This window comes from Haemaphysalis longicornis, unplaced genomic scaffold (genome assembly GCF_048455015.1).
Source record: "Haemaphysalis longicornis isolate Haplotype H1 unplaced genomic scaffold, Haemaphysalis longicornis Haplotype H1 scaffold_11, whole genome shotgun sequence".
NCBI lineage: Eukaryota > Metazoa > Arthropoda > Arachnida > Ixodida > Ixodidae > Haemaphysalis > Haemaphysalis longicornis.
Window position 1 is genome coordinate 95,107,044 of NW_027526214.1, and position 21,507 is coordinate 95,128,550.

The 21,507-nt window shown below is 46.4% G+C and overlaps 1 protein-coding gene across 1 annotated transcript in view; it reads right to left on the reverse strand.

Moving 5' to 3' along the window:
- Positions 1-3,637: 3,637 nt before the first annotated feature.
- LOC144160724 (uncharacterized) overlaps positions 3,638-21,507 on the reverse strand; it is a 31,234-nt gene continuing 13,364 nt past the window's right edge. Inside the window, exon 3 of the mRNA XM_077691917.1 lies at positions 3,638-3,875. Coding sequence (XP_077548043.1) covers positions 3,638-3,875 — 238 coding nt within the window. The remainder of the gene's footprint in view (positions 3,876-21,507) is intronic.

Here is a 21,507-nt window from a genome sequence, read left to right on the forward strand (position 1 = left end):
AGTGGTGCCGGGGAACAGAGGGGAAAGGGACCGTAATCAAGACCGGCGAGGCTACAGGATAACAGGAAAGCGTTGCATGGCACTCGAGTCAGGGCTGGAAAGAAAGAAAGTGAGGGACTGAGGAGGGGCCCGTTTGCTGCTCGTTGCTTCACTGCGAATCGACTGGTTAGGAGAAATGGGTGGGAGAGCCCAGAGTCAATTAGGGAGGCCTTGTACAGGTGTTCACACACACACGTACACGTGCAAAGAAAAAAAAGGGGAAGGGTGGAAAAGATGGATTGAGACAGGAGAGGGGACTTTTTTTGCGGCAGGGGAGGTGCGCGGCAACCGCAGCGGGGAGGAATGCAGGGATAAAAGAGGTTCGAAGAAAGCCCCTAATGGCACGCGTTTTCACATCAAGTGAAAATGCAGGAACGTTTCTCTGCGTAAAACGTGACAGCCGCCCACGAGGAGGACAAGGTCATGCAGAAAGGCAAGGTCATGCAATGAAAGGACAATACAATGCATAGTATCACTAATTTAGGCTAGATCACAGAAATACGGAAAAAATAAGTGGACATAATGCTAAACGACACATACAAAAAGGGCCGGTATACAGTGCCCTATGAAGATCTCGACGAGCTTTCATGCATGATCGTATTCCACATAGCTATTGATCAGCGAAAAAGGACACAAAATATTAATACTGATAATAATATTCAAAAATAAAATAGAACTAAGCAAAGGGTACAATGAGGAAATCTGTGTACATTCGTGCCTGTACAGTACGGCAACAATACCCAAGCAGTACACTGACACCGTGCAAAGTAAATTACGTACACAGTACACAGTACACTGTACAAGGATTTGCAAAAAGAGAGGGAAAAGGGGGGTACAAACGCTCCCTGTTCAAACCAAAGTTTCTCAGTGGCTCGCTGCATCAGCCTTCTCCGGTGCCTGATTGGGCACGCAAGACAATAGACGGGTGTTTTCATTTATGCCGCTCAAGACGGTGTTAAACTTGTAAATAAGGTACGATTCATGGGCTTCACGGTCATGATGCGTTTGAAAATTGGACTGAATCACCGTGGCTGTGAAAGCGTGGAAGGGGTGGCCTAGAATATTTACATGTTTAGATAGGGGAAGGTGTGGTAGGGACTTTATGTGTGCTCGGTGGTTATTGATTCTCATCCTAAACAGATTCTCAGTTTGTCCAACGTACTGGGCGTGGCAAATGGTGCATTGAACAAGGTAAACAATGTTTGCGCTGTCAGAGTCAAAGTTTCCTCTTTTCTGGAAAGTCAATGAAGACGCGGTGCTGGGTGGCGACAGAGGCTTTAGTCATCATGAAGCAGTTTGCACACAGGCCTAAAACATGGTGCGCTGTCTGTGAAACTGGCAGTGTTGACCTGTAATGATGTTACAATATCTCTGAAGTTCCTCGCACGTCGGTACACGACGCGTTGAGGCTCAGGGAAAACACTTCGCAACCTTTCGCTTTGAAGTAAAATGTTGTGGCTCTTTCTGAGTATGCAGCTAACAATGGAGGACGAAGCCGCATATGTTAGAATAAGGTTGGGGGTCGTATGCAAAGATTTGACTTTTGGGTTAGTTATCAGGTGGTGGCGGTCATGTTTTTCAGACTTCCTAATGGCATCACTAACGACAGACGGAGCGTATTGTTGTCGTGTTAGATCATTAGTCAGTTGTTGACAGTTAGAGGCAAAATCAGCCTGGTCAGAGCATATTCTTCGAAAGCGCAGATACGGACTGTATGGTATGCTGAGTTTACAGTGTTTTACGTGGTTTATTTTGAGTTGCAAAGATTGATGTCTCTCTGTTGGCTTCCTGTACGTGGTGGTCACAAGCTTGTTGCCCGATATTCACGCTGTAACATTGACAAAATTAATGGCGGATGCGGAACATGAGTGGGAGAATGAAATGTTCTCGTGGGCATGGTTGAAAGCTGTCATAAAGTTTAGAAGTGCCTATTCCCCATGGCGCCTAATCAAAAAAATATCGTCAATGAACCTTCGATAGAAAAGAGGGTGAAGCTGTGCGTTGCTTAGAAATTCACACAATAATGTGCCCATTAAAATGTTAGCGTAGTTGGGTCCTATTTTTGTCCTCATCGAGGTCCCGTCGATTTGCAAGTAGTGCTTATTGTCGAACTCAAAGTTGTTCAGCTCCAAGACAAGCTTTAGAAGCACGCCGAGAGTTTCAACATCAATTGAATTGTCTTGGGAAGAAACACTTTAGGCATCGATGACAGATCGGATGCCGTCCGAGTGTGGGATATTTGTATAAAGCGAGGCGAAGTCGAGAGTGACTAGCAGGCTATCTTCTGGTATAACTAAATTCATAATATCAGCCAGAAAATGGGTTGCATCCTTTACATACGAAGATAGTGTGTGACGAATGTCTTTGATCAGGCTATCGATAAAACTAGAGATAATTTCTGCGGCCGTCCCTATACCCGAGATGATTGGTCTGCCTGGGTTTTCTGCTTTATGTATTTTAGGCAACATATAAAACGGTCCTGGAACTGGACCTAAAACTTGAAGTGAGGCTGCAGTTTTTTTCTGGAATTTTTTTGTTGTTGACGAGTGCCATCAGTGTCCGGCTAACCTTGTTCTTAAAGTGTGGAGTCAGATCTGTGTCGGTTGGTTTATAGAACGAAGTATTGCTGACCTGTCTTTCTGTCTCAGTGATGTAGTCCTGCTTATTCATAATAACAACTGCGCCTCCTTTGTCGGCGGGTTTGATTGTGATGTCGGAGCGCTCGCTTAAACCTTTTAATGCCTTTTCCTCTTTCTGTGAGAGATTATTGTCTTGCAGTGACCGATTTTTACATTGACAGAGAATGTCACATTGTACCACATTGATGTAGATGTCTAAGCAATTGTCTCTTTGTGGGGGTGGCGTCCAATGGCGTAGTGATGGCCGCCTAGTGTCCATAGTGTGGTCTTCTGATTTGCTATAGTAATATTCGCTCAGCCTAAGCGTTCCGTAAAAGTTCTCGAGATCCTTATAGAGTTGGAATTCGTCTAGTCTGCCGTTTGCAGGGCAAAAACTCGAACCTCTTGATAGCACGCGTTCATTGTCATCAGTGAGGGGGGTGTTGGAAAGGTTTACGATGTGGCACTCTTTGATCTGTGAGGTGTTTAGGTTAGGGATATTTGCTGGCCTTGCATGGGAAGGAAAAAAAGACGTGTCTACTTTTTAAACAGGGAAAGTTATGCCGTCACGAATCAGCTTTTTCTGTTTTGTTAACATTACTTGGTGCTCTTTGTTTCCTGGAAACACTTTTAGAAAGTTAATTTCATGGGGTGTCAAGTCTACCTGGTCAGTGAGTTTTCGTTCCTCACTAAGGATGTGCTCTAGATGTGAGTTATTGTGGTCAATAACAATATTCAAAAGTTGCTTGGATGCTTCATTTAGGCATAGCGCCCACCTAGCCTTTAGCTATTGGGACACGTCGGAGGTGGCTGCTTTAACGTCAATGCGCAGTCCTTGCGAAACTACGTCACATTTGTGATACAAAGTGAGAGTACTAACATGACACTGACACTGCACTCGCTTTCGACAACTTTCCTAGCCTTCAAAAAAAATTTAACATGGTTGGTCGGTCCTGACCCGAAGAGTCACCTTATGCTAATCAGTTCCTTGCGTTTCGCTTCACGACGGCCGAGAAGGTCCTCCGCAAGTTGTAGTGCGGCTTCGATGGAGCCTGGGCTGAAGCCTGGGATGCTGCTGCTGGGTCCGACGGCGCCTTGGCTGAAGCTTGGGTGCTGCCGCTGGTTCCGATGGAGCCTCGGCTGAAGCCTGGGATGCTACCGCTGCGCCCGATGGGGATTGGGCTGAAGCTTAGGATCCTGTCGCTGAAGAGGACGGTGCTGGTGGAGGGGAGGCTGGGGCCAGTTCAGCCGTCGTCTGGGCCGCAGAGTGCTGCTGCCACGTGTCGTTTGCGCGTGCGTATCCTCGACGTAGGGTCTGGTGCAGGTGGCTCGCCAGGATAGCCATACCCTAATAACTTGGGTGGAGCCCGTCAGCGGCTAGCACCCGAGCCCGCGGGAGCCACTGGACCCCGTGGTCGAGGAAGAAGAGGCCCCTCGTCTGCTAGCAATGATGGCGAAGAAGGCTGTTGAACCGAGCAGCCTCCCTGTTACAGTTGCTGACGAAACAACGGTTCGGAACAACCCGGCGGCGGTTGATGGAGCGGGGCAGGATTAGGGTGGCATACACCCTCTTGATGCTGGGGAAGTCCCAGGCGATGACGTCCAAAAGGGTGCGATACTATGCGAACGCCTCTCCCGCTGAGGACTGGGCCATATCGTTGGTGCCGACATGTAGGACGATTGCGGTAGTTGTCTTCGGGACAAAGTCCAGCAGGGAGCAGGCGTCGTCGATTTTAGGACCGGATTGCGAGATGAACGCAGGCGTTCCATTCCGCCCTGGTCGAAGTGGTGATGCAGGTGCTTGCAGTGCGAGTCTCCAAGGATATTTGAAGTGGGTAGATACTTTGAAAATTGGCAATTTAGGTCTTTCGCGTTGACTGTGTCTCTAGCCTTGTTGTAAAGTTAGGAGAAAAGCTTCCTGGCTATAAGGTTAACATAGGATACAAAAGTCAAAGTGAAAAACACAACAATATTTATTCTAAAGTTTCAACCAGGGACCGGTCTTTTTCACGGTCTTTGAAAAAGACCGGTGCAGATCAGTTGGGTTTATCTTTGGGTTTGGTTTATCTTTCATGCACGCATTTCCCTCCGCTACGGTTCCACACCCCTCCCGTTAAACAAATCCCCTCCTTCGTCGCAACCCCCCTTTTCCACCCTTCCCCCTTTTTTTGCGCGTGTACGTTTGAGTGTGAACACCTGCACAAGGCATCCGCAATTGACTCTCGGCTCTCCCACCATTTTCCGAACCAGTCAATTCGCAGTCAAGAAACGAGCAGAAAACGAGCACCTCCTTTGTCCCTCACTTTCTTGCTTTCCACCTCTGACTTCAGTGCCATGCAACGCTTTCCTGTTATCATGTAGTCTCGCCTGTCTTGATTACGCTCCCTTTCCCCTCTGTTCCCCGGCAGCACTCCCACGCCGCTAGAGCCTACGTTTTGCTTTATACATCTTCTTGCCCCGCCTACAATTGAAATGTATATAAACCCAACTGATGTGCACCATCTGTAGTATCTTTGAAAAAGACCGGTCCCCGGTCGAAGCGTTAGAATAAATATCGTTATGTTTTTCACTTTGACTTCTCTATCGTATAGTTAACCTTATAGCCAGGTACCTTTTCTCTTAACTATATATATATATATATATATATATATATATAAAGTTAAGATTGTATATATATATATATATATATGTATATATATATATATATATATATATATATATATATATATATATATATATATATATATATATATATATATATATATATATATATATATATAGTAAGAAAATGAGGGGCTCGTTGGGGAAATACAGAAAGATAGGTTGGCAGTCTACAACGCCAAAGGAGGCATAGCGGTGTGGTTAGGCTCTTTTTTTACTACTTGTAATGAAGTTACTATTTTTGTAAATATACAGAAGAAAGAGAGAAAAACACGAGCCCAGAGTGGGGACCGAATCCACGCCTTCGATTAGATCTCGAATGCCTTACCATTTCCGCTATCTGGCGTCTCTGTTGTCCTTCAATTTGTGGGCTATTTATATTTAGTGGAAGTGTACCTGACGCTTGAGAGTGGTAGCCAGAGCGATGTGGATACACGGGGAGAAGGGGACCTTCTTTTCAACCCATGGGGCGTGGACCGAACGTCTATTGAATGCTTATGCTCGGTTTTGGCAGCCTTGATGCCTAGGTAGCATTAGAGGGCTTCCCGCCAGTTACCCGCTCATCACTGGCTGTACATGTTCGAGTCACGCCCCGGGGGTTGAAAAGAAGGTCTACTTCTCCCCGTGTAATTAGATTGGCGCTGGCTACCACCCTCAAGTTTTACGCGCAGTTCCAGTAAATATAAATAGCCCAGAAATTAAGGAGAACACAGTCGCCCAGATAGCCGCATTGGTAAGGCATTCGAGATCCAATCGAAAGGCGTTGGTTCTGTCCCCACTCTGGGCGCGTGTTTTTCTTTCTTTCTTTCTTCTGTATATTTAAAAAGAATGTTAACTTCATTACCCGTAGTAAAAAAAGAGCCTAACGACACCCCTATTCCTCCTTTGGCGTTGTAGACTGCCAACCTATCTTTCTGTATTTCCTCAACGAGCCCCTCATTTCCTTACTATATTATTCTGCGAAAGCCTAGAGAGGGTCTCGGTTTTGGCAGCCTTGATGCCTAGGTAGCATAAGAGGGCTTCCCGCCAGTTACCCGCTCATCACACGCTGTAGATGTTCGAGTCACTCCCCGGGGGTTGAAAAGAAGGTGCCATTCTCCCCGTGTAGTAAGAGTGGCGCTGGCTACCACCCTCAAGCGTCACGTACACTTCCAGTAAATATAAATAGCCCAGAAAGGGAAGAACACAGTCGCCCAGATATCCGAATTGGTAAGGCATTCGAGATCCAATCGAAAGGCGAGGGTTCGGTTCCAACTCTGGGCGCGCGTTTTTCTTTCTTTCTTTTGTATATTTCAAAAAATGTTAACTTCATTACCCGTAGTAAAAAAAGAGCCTAACCACACCCCTATGTCTCCTTTGCGAATGTAGACTCCCAACCTATCTTTCTGTATTTATATATATATATATATATATATATATATATATATATATATATATATATATATATATATATATATAATTGGAAAGGAGATAGTCGGTGTTTTGGAAGAAAGTTGGACTTCTTTATTCACGAACGAGTCGTCGACGCAGACGGGGTTACCCGAAACGACCAGCTTTTCAAGAGACTGACCCTGACCGAGCGTGTCCTCTTCCTCAGGCGGCATCCTCCGCAGCGTATCCACGGACGGGGATTTGCCCGTTGTGGCTGATGCTCATCACAGTTCTCATGGGCGCAACATGGCGAAAAGTGGAGCCATCCTGGTGACCTACCGGGAACACAAAACGAGCGAGTAATAGTATGGCTTTAGCTTCTGGACGTGAACCGTCTCGCGACCAGGACGTCTGCGGTCCATAGTGAATGTTACGGGTTCAACAACATAGTTAACAGGTAACGTTTGTTTCAGTACTCGGCAAGAGTCTTCGACGAAAAACCCGGAGATGGGCACGGTACTGAAAGCTTGACCAGTGATCCTTTCGTAAATGTTGGAGCTGTATTGGAGTCATCGTGATGCGCCTTTTGGCGTCGCTGCTCTTCCAATAAAAATCGTCGGGCTAGCTGGCCACATTCCTCGGCTTGTCCAGCGATGTCAGACGGTGGTGCATACTCGGAGCGTCTGGTCGGTACGGAAGTACTGTATCCAGCATGCAGGAGTGCTCAGGACCATAGAGTGGAAAGAACGGCGAGAATGCTGTGGTCGCCTGTGTGGCCGCATCATAAGCATGCTTCGCATAAGGAAGAACATGGTCCCAGTTATAGTGGTTCGTGGAGGCGTACATGGCGATAATATCGCCAAGTCTGCGGGTACATCTTTGGGACAGGCTATTGTACTGCGGGTGGTAGGACGTGCTCTTTCCAAGGACCACGTGGTCCCCTTCACCCCGAGAAGTCATAGTGGCGCCGGCTACCACCCCCAAGCACAGAAAAAAAATTACATTGACATAAATACCCCTGAAAGCGGGAAGGAAGTTCGCCCCGCCGGTACCGTAGTGGTTATCGCACCAGACCGGTATTCTGGAGGTCGTGGGTTCGGACCCACCTGGCGGGAATTTTTTCTCAACTTTCTTTCTTTCCAACTTCTTTATCTTTTTCAATGACCTACCACAATCTACCCTTTGCTTTCCGAGGTTTTCTTGACTGCCAATTCTTATTTCTTTGTTATTTCTACGAGCCAATCATTTCCTTTTCTAATTCGCTACATGCAAAGCGAGGGCCCCTGTTCTGGCAGTCTTGGTGCCATAGGGAGCCTAAGAGGGTTAAAGGCTGGTTGACCACTCTCGACATGTCGTAGACGCTCGAGTCACGGCGCGGGGAATAAAAAGAAGTTCCCCTTCACCCCGAGAGGTTATAGTGGCACTGGCTACCACCCCCAAGCACATGGAAAAATTACATTGACATAAATACCCCAGAAAGCGGAGGGGGAGATCGCCCCGCCGGTAGCGTAGTGGTTATTGCACCAGACCAGTATTCTGGAAACACACCACAATCTACCCTTTGCTTTCCGAGGTTTTCTTGACTGCCAATTCTTATTTCTTTGTTATTTCTACGAGCCCATCATTTCCTTTTCTGATCCGCTACATGCATAGCGAGGGCCTCTTTCGGGCAGTCTTGGTGCCATAGAGAGCCTAAGAGGGTTAAAGGCTGGTTGACCACTCTCGACATGTCGTAGACGCTCGAGTCACGGCGCGGCGAATAAGAAGAAGTTCCCCTTCACCCCGAGAAGTCATAGTGGCACTGGCTACCACCCCCAAGCACATGGAAAAATTACATTGACATAAATACCCCAGAAAGCGGAGGGGGAGATCGCCCCGCCGGTAGCGTAGTGGTTATTGCCCCAGACCTGTATTCTGGAGGTCGTGGGTTCGGATCGCACCTGGAGGTCATTTTTTCTCCGCTTCCTTTCTTTCTTTCCAAATTCTTTATATGTTTTAATGACCTACCACAATCTCCACTTTGCTTTCCGATGTTTTCTTAACTGCCAACCCTTATTTCGGTGTTATTTCTACGAGCCCCACATATTCTATTCTGATTCGCTACATACATAGCGAGGCCCTCTGTTCTGGCAGTCTTGGTGCCATAGGGAGCTTAAGAGAGTTCAACGCTGGTTGACCACTCTCTACATGTCGTAGACACTCGAGTCATGGCGCGGGGATTAAAAAGAAGGGCCCCTTAACCCTGAGAAGTCATAGTGGTGCTGGCTACCACCCCCAAGCACAGAAAAAATATACATAGACATAAATACCCCAGAAAGTGGGGGGGGGGGACAGCCCCGCAAGTAGCGTAGTGGATATCGCACCAGACCGGTATTCTGGAGGTCTTGGGTTCGGATCCCACCTGGCGGGCATTTTATCTCCGCTTTCTTTCTTTCTTTCCAAATTCTTTATCTGTTTCAATGACCTACCACAACAACTCCTTTGCTTTCTGAGGTTTTCATTACTGCCAACCCTTATTTCTGCGTTACTTCTAGGAGCCCCTCATTTCCTATTATGATTCGCTACATGCATAGCGAGGGCCTCTGTTCTGGCAGTCTTGGTGCCATAGGGAGCTTAAGAGCGTTCAATCCTGGTTGACCACTCTCGACACGTCGTAGATAGATACTCGAGTCGCGGCGCGGGGTTAAAAAGAAAGTACCCTTCACCTCGAGAAGTCCTAGTGGCGCTGGCTACCACCCCTAAGCACAGGAAAGAATTACATTGACATAAATACCCCCGAAAGCGCGGGGAAATCGCCCCGCCGGTAGCGTAGTGGTTATCGCACCAGACCTGTATTCTGGAGGTCGTGGGTTCGGATCAAACCTGGTGGGCATTCCTCTCCGCTTTCTTTCTTTCCAAATACTTTATCTGTTTCAATGACCTACCACAATCTCCCCTTTTGCTTTCCGAGGTTTTCATGACTGCTAACCCTTATTTGTGTGTTATTGCTACCATCCCCTCATTTGCTATTCTCATTCTATCTCTCTCTCTCTCTCTCTCTCTCTCTCTATATATATATATATATATATATATATATATTCTGAGTGCCCCAGGAAAAGTGGGCATTGTACTTAAGCAAACCCGTGAGTGGAATGGCAGTTGCAGCGAAGCTCTTGACGAAGCAGCGAAAATAGGGACAGAGCCCTACAAAGCTGCGAACGTCTTCTACAGATCATAGAATAGGGAAGTCTTTTAATGCCAGTATTTTGTCTGGACCAGGTTGATCTCCTGTAGCGTCGACGTGGTTCCAAAGGATCTTCATTGGACGGCAGCGAAGTGGCATTTTGACAAATTCAGCTGAGTGCAGCTCTACGAAAAACTTGTAGGACGTCAGAGAGGCCATGTGGGTGGGTCTCAAACGTCGGAGAAAAAACGATATCCTCGACCACATAGCATAGACATGTCGTCCATTTTAAGCTATGGAGAAGCCAGTCCATCATTATTTGGAATGTGGCTGGCGCATTGCAGAGACCTCACGGCATGACCATAAATTGGTACATTTCGTGTGGTGTTACAAAAGCGATCTTTTAGCGGTCCATGGCGTCAACCGCAATTTGCCAGTATCCGGATCTGAGGCCAATGGACGAGAAATAGGACACTCCATGCAGGCAATGAAGGGCGTCGTCAATGCGAGGAAGTGGGTAAATGTCCTTTTTATTAATTTTCTTCAAATGCCTGTAATCGGCACGAATCGATATGAGCCGCCTTTCTTATTAACCAACAGACTGGCGACGCCCACGGACTCGTAGATGGCTCAATAACATCTTTCCTCATCGTCTTCTCTACTTCCTGCTGAAGGACGGTACGTTCGGCATGGAGCAAACAATATGGACGTCGGCGAATAGCGGTCGCATCACCAGTGTCAATGCGATGTGCCACAAGAGATGCCTGGCCCATAGGACGGTTGTCCAAGTCAAAGATGTCCAGATAGGACGCGAAAAACATTGGAGTTTATGGGCTTGCGGAGGTGGAAGGTCCGATGGTATCATCTTCATAAAATCACGTATAGTCGGCGAAATGTCTCATGGACTGTCCGTTTGTCCGCCAGAGGCGTCAGTGGTCGCAGCGAAAGCTCGCCTGCGGCCAAGGGGATGTGTGTAGCGAGCGACATTCCCCGGTGAAAAACTTGGGTGGAGAAACCGAATTTCAAAAAATGGGAGTGCTATTTCGTTTGTCGCGACTGTCACAACTGTATAAGGAAGGGTCTCGTAATGTTCGTAAAGTACATCGGTGACGGGCGAGACAAGGTAATCACCATCTGGGACTGGCGGGTGCGACGATAAAGGCACGTACGTCATGGTAATCGGTGTTAATCGAGCATGCTAGGCGCAGCAAGGCTGGTAAATAGGTTTGGCGTCATCAAGGGCCATTAAGGGCAGCTCAAGCCGTAAAACCCCAGCGACGCATTCAACGTGGCCGCTGTGGTCTGTGAGAAAGGACAGTCCGAATATCATGTCATTAGGGCATGTGTCCAAGATGGTGTACAATACCGGGATGTCACGTCCGGCAATTACGACACCGGTGGTGAACATTCCGGCTACGGTGGTCGTTCCGCCGCTGGCGACTCATACGGTGCAGCATACAGCAGGCGTCATAACTGTGCGCAGAGTGCGGCAAAAGTTCGAACGGATTGCCGAAATATTGTCGCCTGTGTCGACTGAAGCGCTACGATGAACACCGTCAACATGAACGTCTATCAAATTGGGTTTCGTAATCTTAGTCAACAGGGAATTTTCAGGGCAGAACATTAATAAAGCATCACCTCCGTGAGCTGCTCCGGCTAGTTTTCCGAAATGGAGGTTGACAAAGTAGGCGGCGGGGTTTGGTGTGGGGCTGCTGAGAACGTGACTGGCGACGTTGAGGTGATGACGAGCGGCCAATGTGGTTTCATCGTGTGTTGTCAGTTGTAAAGGGCTGCTGATGACCGGGAAGAAACTTTCGGGGGTGGTAGTCGGAGCCGCGGTTGTCGAAGATCTGCGGGCGGGGAGAGTACGACCAGCTTCTATGGCAGTAACGGGCAACATGGCCAACGCGATGGTGATCGGATGTTCTCCATTTGCCAGGGCTGCGCCGTCGGAACCGGCGTGGAACATCGTAGCGCGGCGGGACAACACTACGAGTGGAGGTTGCGTGGACCCCGTCGCAGGTATCGTAGCGTCCCAACGCACAAACCGAGTGAAGGGCCAGACAAGCGATTTCATCTCTAACGACAGCTTGAGTAAGGGAAATGGTGGGGGCGCTCCGGTAGTGCGTGTAAGGAGAAGCAGCGACTGGGGTCATAGCCTCGATCTCCCAGCGCACGAGTTTGGTCAGGCTCTTAGTGTGAGCCTCCATCTTTTGCGTCAGCGGTGTGCGCGTCACATCTTGACAAGACGAGGTTACCGTCGTGTGAGGCTATCGAGCAAACTGGTAGGCAACTCTACAACATTTTGCCTCCTCAAAGCATCGGCATTCGCTAAGAATGGCGTCAACGGGAGTGCAATCCTTACACATCAGCAAATAGAAGCCGTCATCTGCAATGCCTTTGAGTACGTGGCCACCTTATTGGCTTCCAACATTTGCGAATCAACCTTTGAACGGGGGCAAATACATCTTGTATGTACGTTATGTAGGATTCGGTTGTCGACTGGCAGAATTCTAATGGTTGTCGAATAGGATAGTATGATATATCTTATACATGCTGCTGTACTGTGCAAATAGCGAGAGCTATTGTTAAAATTCTGCCATAAAAATTGGTGTGTAGTACGGGTTTCATAGCAAATAACTCGAATCTAGAGATTGTAAAAAACTACCTTTTCCAGATTTTTTCTGCCATTTTTCAGATGCATCACTCTAAATTACAAAAGAACCAGGATACTTGATTAGATATTCCTTTAAAGAATCGGTTAATAGAGAGAGTGGGAAAGATTTGCACCAGAAGGGAAGGGGATTTGAAAGAAAAACTCAGTTTCCCGCCTTATAGTAAATACTGGGATAACTTCATATCACTAAACCGAAATGCACTCAACGCTTGTTTCAACGACTTGCACTTACGTTGTAATGCGTTTGGGCAACAGAAAAGTAAAAAATAAACTCAGATCACGAATAAATAATGTCTTATCCGCTCCAGAGGGAGCTTCGTGCTTGAGGAGGTAAGTTTGAGTAGTCAGCAAGAGAAATTAGACCCTGAGTACCGGAATGCGTGCCTCTAAGTACAAAACGCGGGTCGAAACAAACCGGGGCAGGTTAAGGCATAATCGGAGGATACACATCTCCACAGTTATAACGATCACAGTTCGTAAATAGGACTATTGCAAAACAAGACGCAGCCAAACTTCATGACTGGCGGGATGTATGTACGTATGTAAAAGAGATACGTAGACCAGCAAACGTTCATACAACTGCTAAATGTCCACTGCGGCCGTGATGAACGCTATATCATTAGCATAACCATAGGTTGTAACACGTTCGAGTGGAGGAATGTCGCTCATAAGGATTTCGTAAAGTGTAGGCGAATACACCGATCCTTGGGGCACACATCTATTTTGTAAAAGGTCAAAATAGCCTACCGTTTGTACAAATGAATTCTTTGTCACAAAGACGTCCTCATCTAAGCTAAAAGGTATGCAGAGAGGTTTATGCGGGCCAGTTTTTTCGTAAGATGCTCTACTGGACACTGTCATAACCTTTAGCTGTATCAAAGCTCACCAATAGCGGCACCATTTTTTCGCTTTGGGTTTATCAAACTTTTGCCCTCAAGTAACCATGAGCGTTGCAAATATGACATCTTAGCCTAACCCCAATCTGAGCATGACTAAGTACTTTCCTTTCCTGCATTAGAGAAGCTATCCGTTTAGAAACTTTTCGCTCTATTAATTTTATCATGTTAGAAATAAGAGCAGTCAGCTTCAGTTGTTTAAATAAAAACACTGACCTGGCTTTTTTTTTAGCAAACTTATCTTGGACACCTTCCAGTTTTGTGGAATCCAACAAAATTTGAGGGATGAATTTATTAATTCAATAGAACCGGTTCTAATACCTCTGCCAAAAATTTAATATCCCACACAGTCACGCCGTCAAGCATCGGCGCAGCAGATCGTGTGACGGACAAGGACCCCGCCAGCTGAAAAGATTAGACTGGCGCAAAATAATCTGTTGCTCTAGGATTTTGTAGGTGATCGTTGCTCCAACGAGAAGGAAAGTGAACCGCAAATACTGTATCGGAACGGTCAAAAAACTGGGCCGCTTCAGCAGAAGTCAAGACCTGTCATGACTGTAACTCCGTTAGAGAAACCACCCGATCGCTGGCCATGAATTAAAAAAGCGCGGCTTTATTTTTAGAATTCCAAAGAGAGTCATCGAGTTTGTTAATGTAACCGCTCTCAGCTTTGGCAACTGTACCCTATAACACTGCTGCCATGTACTTGTTGTTTATCGAATTTATTGGACACTGATCGTGCAAGAGAGACCTGATAGATGCATTTCTATGGCGATAATCTCGGCTAGAATCACTACTCCATCAGTTGAAGACCTTTGTCGGCACGGAACAGTTGACTGTGAATTCAGCGATTATTAAATGCTGCTTGCAAGGACTCAATTGTTCGCCGACCATCAACAACGTTATCAGTGGTGTGCAATGATGTAAAGTAATCCCAAAATACCCCCTGATCGGTTCGAGAAATAATATTTTTTTTTCTTTTATCCATTCCCCCCCTCCCCGAACCTCTCTCGTGATGAAGCTACTACCTTCCGGCGACTACAGACTAACTCCTACCACATAACAGCCTTCTACATGCCTTGTATCCCACCCTATCATCTCCCACATGCAAATCCTGCCCCCATCCAGGCAGGCTGTACCACATTATAAGGGAGTGCCGGCAATCCCCTTCCTTCACCCCTACCCCAACCCCACCTGTGAGCAGTGGGTGGAGCTGCTTACCAGCCCCGACCTTCAACACCAGCGAAGATTGGTGGAGAGGGCACGGATGGCCAGCATAGCCCAAGGAATCCCGGACTAAGGAAGCCCCCCACTGGGCGGGTGCCCTAACATCACCACCTGGTCTTCAATGAAGTTTATTCATCATCATCATCAGTCCTCAACTAAAATTGCGGGGATACCTACCGCGAACTCAAAAGGAAAATAATCACTGCTTGAACCGCAGGGTAGTTACCATAGGATGCAACTTGTACAATCCCTGAGGGGAACGTTAAGCCTAAGGCTGATCGAGATGCCGCTCAAAAAAATGCAACTGCCGAAGAATAATGACAGCAAAGGCCATCCTCCGCCACCCAGTGCCACAGCTCTGAACCACAAGAATGCGTTTTGAAGCCCCAAGAAACGTGGTGAGCACTGAAGTGACTGGCAACAATACCTCTTGATTTACTGCAGAGGTAACTGTCAAGTTTATATTCTCCATGGAAGCTTATGGAGAAATGCACCTTGATGACGGAGATAGGAGTACTCCCAGGGAGAACCGAGTCTACCGCGACTACTTCGCTACTGGGTGACATCAGTTCCTACGAGGGTAATTCTCTGTGATAAAGTTTTGAAGTAACTATGGTTAGTAAACAACCCCCTCTACTATTGCGGTTAACCTAAAGATCGGATAGTTTCTGAAAGCTAAAGTGGTTTCGGTATTAAGCCATAATTCTTGAAGGAGGCGAACATAAGCACTATAATTTGCAAGTAGATGCTTGAGATCTACAAAAGAATTAAGGGAGCAGCAGTTCTAATAAACACCCTTCAGAGATGCTATACTGATCCGTGTACTGTTTGACGCAACAATTGCCCCGAATATATTAGTGCCATTAGTTGCGGTCGTAGTAGACACCATTTGTCTTGCAGGTTTGCAACGTACTCCCAAAGCTTCATCTATAAGGGAGATGAGCCTGTTCTGTTTTGTGGTGAGAAACCTCTACTATTTCTTCAGTGTCTAGATGTCTCCTAAAATTGATTCTTCTTTTAATTTTAGAAGCCCTATATGCGAGGCCAAGTTTATTTTGGAATGGTAAATAAAAAATATCACAGAATTCAAATATTGCGTTGTAGATTTTGTGCATCTCATTTTATTTGTGCAGCAGCCCGGGCTAGTTTTCTGTCGCTAAATTCTCTGTCTAAAATTGAAAGTTTGCAACAGGGGTTCCACGATCCTGGTGTACGGCTTGGCTGCGTGTTGGCAAAGCTAAAATTTCATCCAGCACATTTGAAACACTAATCCTGAGTCCCGACTTTTCTTACATTACAATGTTGATGTCAATATAACAAGACGCAGAAATACATAAAAAACCACAATTTAAATTAGGTCTCAGTTCCGGTCTTGGGTATTACCGGGCCAGGTGAGGAACCTGTGAGCGTTTGTGAGCCTGACCCGACACATGCTGAACATCTAATTACGCGTTTTATTAAGAATGTTCGTAGAATTCTTTTTCTAGAAGAAAGCAGTGGCCGAAACATTCATCGCTCTTTCCAGTAAAAAACGAGCAATAAATAAAAACTACTAAGCTGCGAATGGCTTTCGAAGCCTCATGCCGATCTCTGACATATTTTTACGGAGATGTAGCACACAGCAAAAAAACTATGGTAGATGGTAGCGATTTCTTTGCAGTATGTGCACAATGTCGGCCATCGCAGACTCCGAACAGCTAGCTCTTATGCTCTTTTTCTCAGCAGGTTGGTCCCACACTCTCGTCTTCTTCATAGAGGGTACCCCTAGTAGAAACGTAACATCCCAGACGATGACGTAGTAACTCTACAAGTGCGATGATGATGTCAGAAGGGAGGAAGAGTAGAGAAGTCTTCGCCGCCACAGGTGAGAATGACGGTCGTGGTGAGTACCGACTCTGGAACAGCTAAATTCGCCGACGACGTGAACATCGAAAGGTGTTGCAGACGTGCCGGATATTTGGAAAGGAGAACAATCTTAGGTTTTTGTCGCAGCTGGCCACATCGGCTGATTTCGACTGGCCATAGAGTGGAGTCACGGGGCTGGGGAATAGGTGCGTCCGTGGCTCAGCGGGGCTGGATGGGGGGGGGGGGGTTAATCGAGAGCAGTTGAGCGATGTTAAGATGCCAGGATGGGGAGGAACTCCACAACATCCACCAAAATGTTCCGTTGCTCCAGGATAGAGATGAGCGAAATGATCCGATGTGGTGAAGCGATCAATTTACTTTATGTATATAGTGGACATGAAAGCGCTCACGCAAGGTGTGTGCCAGAAACTTCGCTGACGTCTTCATTGTCTTGTGTCATGTTGCTGTGAGGTATTCCTCACCTGATTCCGATAACAAAATCAATGATGGGTTTACATTGAGTGGTGGACCCGCCGCGGTGGCTCAGTGGCTAAGGCGTTGCGCTGCTGAGCACAAGGTTGCGGGTTTGATTCCCGGCCGCGGCGGCCGCTTTTCTGGTGGAGGCGAAAAGCAAAAACGCCCGTGTGTACGAGATTTCGGCGCACGTTAAAGATGCCCAGGTGGTCAAAATTAATCCGGAGCCCTCCACTACGGCGCGCCTCATCGCCTGCGCTGCGTCGGCGCGTTAACCGTGCAATCAGATACATTGAGTGGTGGGTTATAGGTGGGGAAACCATACAGGAGGAATGAACCGCCTAAACGGCGGATATCCGCGCTGTAAAATGTGCGTATCAGTGACACTCCACTGGGTTGTTACTTTATGCAAACACCAGCACGACTCTCAAATCAAAACGTATTTTTCAAAACCTACTTCGATGAGCGCCTTTACACAGTAGTGCAAAAGAATTTTTGGGATACCTGCACTCTGGCGGTTTAAAAAACGAACAACAATGTATTCGAAAACCATCGCAAAGTTATCTGCAAGGCGACTTTGTACGAGACAAGCAACGTGATCACAAACAAGGGTTTATTGCAACTCCTCGCTGACTGCCCCCCTTAAAAAGATGCACCTCTTCCCGAATGCCAACAAATTTTTTACAGCTGTTCTTTAACAACGTTCTGAATTATTTTCCTGATGCCCTCCTTTGACCCATTTTTATTGAATAGTTCAAGCCAAAAGCTAATATCTGATGGCGCGTATAGTGCTATAAGGATTACACACAGTCCAACCCGGCCATAGCGAACAGCAATATGCACCGCAATTAGTTCGATATGTCCAATAGTTTGATATAGCCGAAACCGCTTATAACAAGTTTATTGTTTTGAGTTCACAATACTCGGGAATCCATTTGACATCCCCGCATGCAGAAACTAACAAAATAAAGTTTGTCATTGCCCTACACAAAACAATCGATTTAGTGCAAATAATAAACCTACTTTCCACCTTCATGCCCTAACTGAATACTTACAACAAAAGCTGTTATTTTGGTTTTCCCTTTTATTTTGGCAGCTTGAACTAGCCGAGCAGTGCTTCCACGAAACATTGCTGGCACCAATTCCAGTGCGTGCCTTTCAATATCGAACAAATATTGGCGAAAGACTTTCACTGCCGAAAGCACTTTATCAAGCGTCGGACGGCTTCCACTCCCGACATCCTCAGGCTCCTCGGTGCTTTTCATCAGCATTATGACGGTGCTGCTGACGGTGCCCGCGTCCGAGGGGCAACGTCGTCGTCGACACTCAGGAAATCTTCGAGGGCACTCCTTTCGGCACAGCATCGAGAACATTGGCGAGCTGCCATCTTGGTCCTGACTGACTTACTAGGCGGGTTCCGTCGTGCGTTCCGCGCGTCGGAAACAGTTAAAGAAGGTGTCTGGCGTCTTGTAACTCCATACGAGGTGCAATGTCTCAGTCGCGGCCTTTGCAGCGTGGTCGTGGCCAAGCAAGATCTCAATCGCCGCTCCGAGACTACGCATTTTGGCTGCCAGTCTAGGAAGCCCGATTTCGATATATCAGATGTGAGGTTCGTTACAAGGAAGACGTTTCGCGTATATTTTTGAAACTGATCTATTTTTGATTGATATATAGCATAATTCTATCTATCCGAGATTGTTATAGACGGGTTTGACCATAGATGTTGATTCTTTTGTTATGTTCACAGTTTTCGCCATAAAGTCACTACTTTTGCCGTCAAACTTGAAACAAGCTGATCTCGAAAGTCGCTTTGTGTGCCCTTCGAAACGGAAGCAATTCTATCGTGGCGAGCTGTCGGCGTTTATGCTAAGTCGCAGCTTGTGTTCAGCAAACTCTGCTAAACTGTTGTGAGCCCGCCATATTGACAACTGAGGGTGGTGTTAGCGAAGGCCATCTCTCTTTTTTAAAAAAAATCTTGCAAAGGCAGCAAAGCACCTGAATTTTCTAACTAATTCAGGGCCGTTGGGATTACTTTTGAACAAAGCAGGTACTCTTCCAACCATATGCCAAGCACTCTAGCCGAAACGTTGCATCCAGTTATTGGGCTGTAATAAAACGAAAGGTGTTTTGCTGTCCTCCGGTACGTTGCTATTTCCATCAACTCACACGTGCTCCCATGCAGCAACCTGTATTAATCAAACCCAGTATCTACAATGGTGCCCGGTAGAAGCTTGGCATTTCGCTAAGTTTACTTGGACACATAAATCAACTCAATAAAGTACGAACATACCCAACCGCTCGTGGAAAAAAATGCCACAGACTAGACGCTGAACCTTTCTGAAAGAAGGGCAGTGCACCTAGATACGTGGAACTGGAGCATATGCGCTCGTCGAGGTCTTGTAAAAAGCGCTTGCTATGCCTCTTGTTCGCTCATTGTTAAAAATGATGGGATAATTGTTAAACTCTCTAACTAGAACGATGGCGAACATAATAATGGCATATATACTAAGAATGCTATCATGGGTATGGGGTCTTCGTCACGTTACCGAGTTTCCAGAATGAAGTTCTACATTCCTCTCGGAGAGAACTAGAAAAAAAATTGTTTTCACACTGAAAACCTTTTAATAGTAACAGCCTACTGGCATGCGTCTGTTGACGTCAGGCAATAAAGATTTCGTGGTAATCATCCTGGAGTATTTTTCTCTAAACTCTTCTGAAGCTCTCCTAAAATATTTTCTTCATGTGGACACGCAGCCTCCAAAGCTAAAATTCAGAATACTCGTCCCTACGTTTTGAGCGCAACCTTAAAAGTGTAAAAAGTCACAAAACCGAATTTTCAAAGTATATTCTTCGGAAAAACGCTCAAGCTTCGGTTGTTCTTGCGCACTTGTCACAGATACATGGGAGTGGCATCGCACTGGATAACACTCGTTTAAGGACTTTATGAATAACAACGTGTTATTTTGCTAAAATTTGGAAAAATCAAATGGTGGCGATTTTTCAACTATAGTCTAGCAGACGTATACATTTGGGTGACTTCTGACATTATTCCTATATTTTTTTAAGGATCACTCAAGACGGTGACGATACTGGTTATTTCAAAGAGGGTTGTATGTATGAAGGCGTAGAATGAATGTTTTTCTTTGAAATCAGCAATTTTGTGAAAAATGTTGGAATCGTTCTCCTGCAAACAATCCAAAGTTGCCACATATATAACAAAAATGTTCAAAAAAATTTGATATCGATTCCGGTAGGGGAGCAACAAAAAAAATGCAAGCAGATAAGCGAGTAACTTTAGCCGATGGTTAAGTAAAATTCTGATGCTTGATATATAATACGCGGGAAACAGAACATGAAAGTCAAATATTCAAAAGAAATATAAAATATTTTTGAGGAACGGACCCTGGTCCAGAAACAATCCACGCCTGCTCGTCGAAATTACCACGCCTAATGTAAATACTTCGAAGCGTGTAAGGTTATTGCGTATTACTTAGGAATAGCCGTGCTGTCTCTTGTTTATTGTTCGCTACAACGCAGCTGGGACATCAGTTCACACGCAAATGTGGTTGATCCCTCTTTCATAAACACGAATGGGAAAGGGGCCTTCACAGGAGCAGTTGAATGTTGAAGGGATTCGCTTATTGTGCGAAGGATTCGCGAACCTGACCCCGCCAACAAAGTGACACCGGCACGCAAGAAACAAAAAAAACGGGAGGATGCCTCAATTCACGCGCGTCCCCCGTACACAGAGGCGCCGGTATCGAGGCGCCAACTGTCGGCGTTTATTTGCGTCACGATGCGCTACGGCTCCTCCAGACGGCACCATAAATGAATGTGTCATACCATCGCCTCCTGTATTTGTAAAAATACAGGAGGCGATGGTCATAGCGAGGACATAAGGCGCTTCCGTAGCATTTGCTCACGTGTCGGTTTGTAGCGCAGTGGGAAGGGCGCCACGTACATCCCGTCGCGGCCACAGATTGAAACCGGCCCCCGCCACCTCAATGGCACATTTTATGCCGACGTCACTCCCGTGACGAATATCACGTCACCAAACGTTTTGTGTAGCCGGGCATAAAACACTTTTGTGTCAAAAGGTGCGAATTAAGGCGAACAGTTAGACCGATGGTGAAATAAATTTGGGAAGCTACAAGCCAAAAAGAGCCGGGGCACGCAATCTTTCCAAGTTTTACCCACGCAAGAAACAGAAAAGATAGCTTTAGCACCATAGACACTCCGAGAGGAACTGTTGGTGTTCGGCTTCTTCCGGTAAGTTTAAAATCTGTGCCAATGATGCTAGCATAGGCGATCCGAAATCTCGGTGAGGGCACTGTAGTTGGTAAGATAAACTTTTAATGTCAGGCACTTAAGCTGGCAAGTGGGAAAGCTTGAACTGTGCTTATGTGGTGGAGTGAGAACTATCGGTAACAGATAAGTATCGTGACTGGAAACTCTTCCGAAGTGTGATGACGCTAAGGTAGGCAAGTCAACACTCCGATAAGTCCTGCGAATGCTGTCAATTACAAACTACCGATG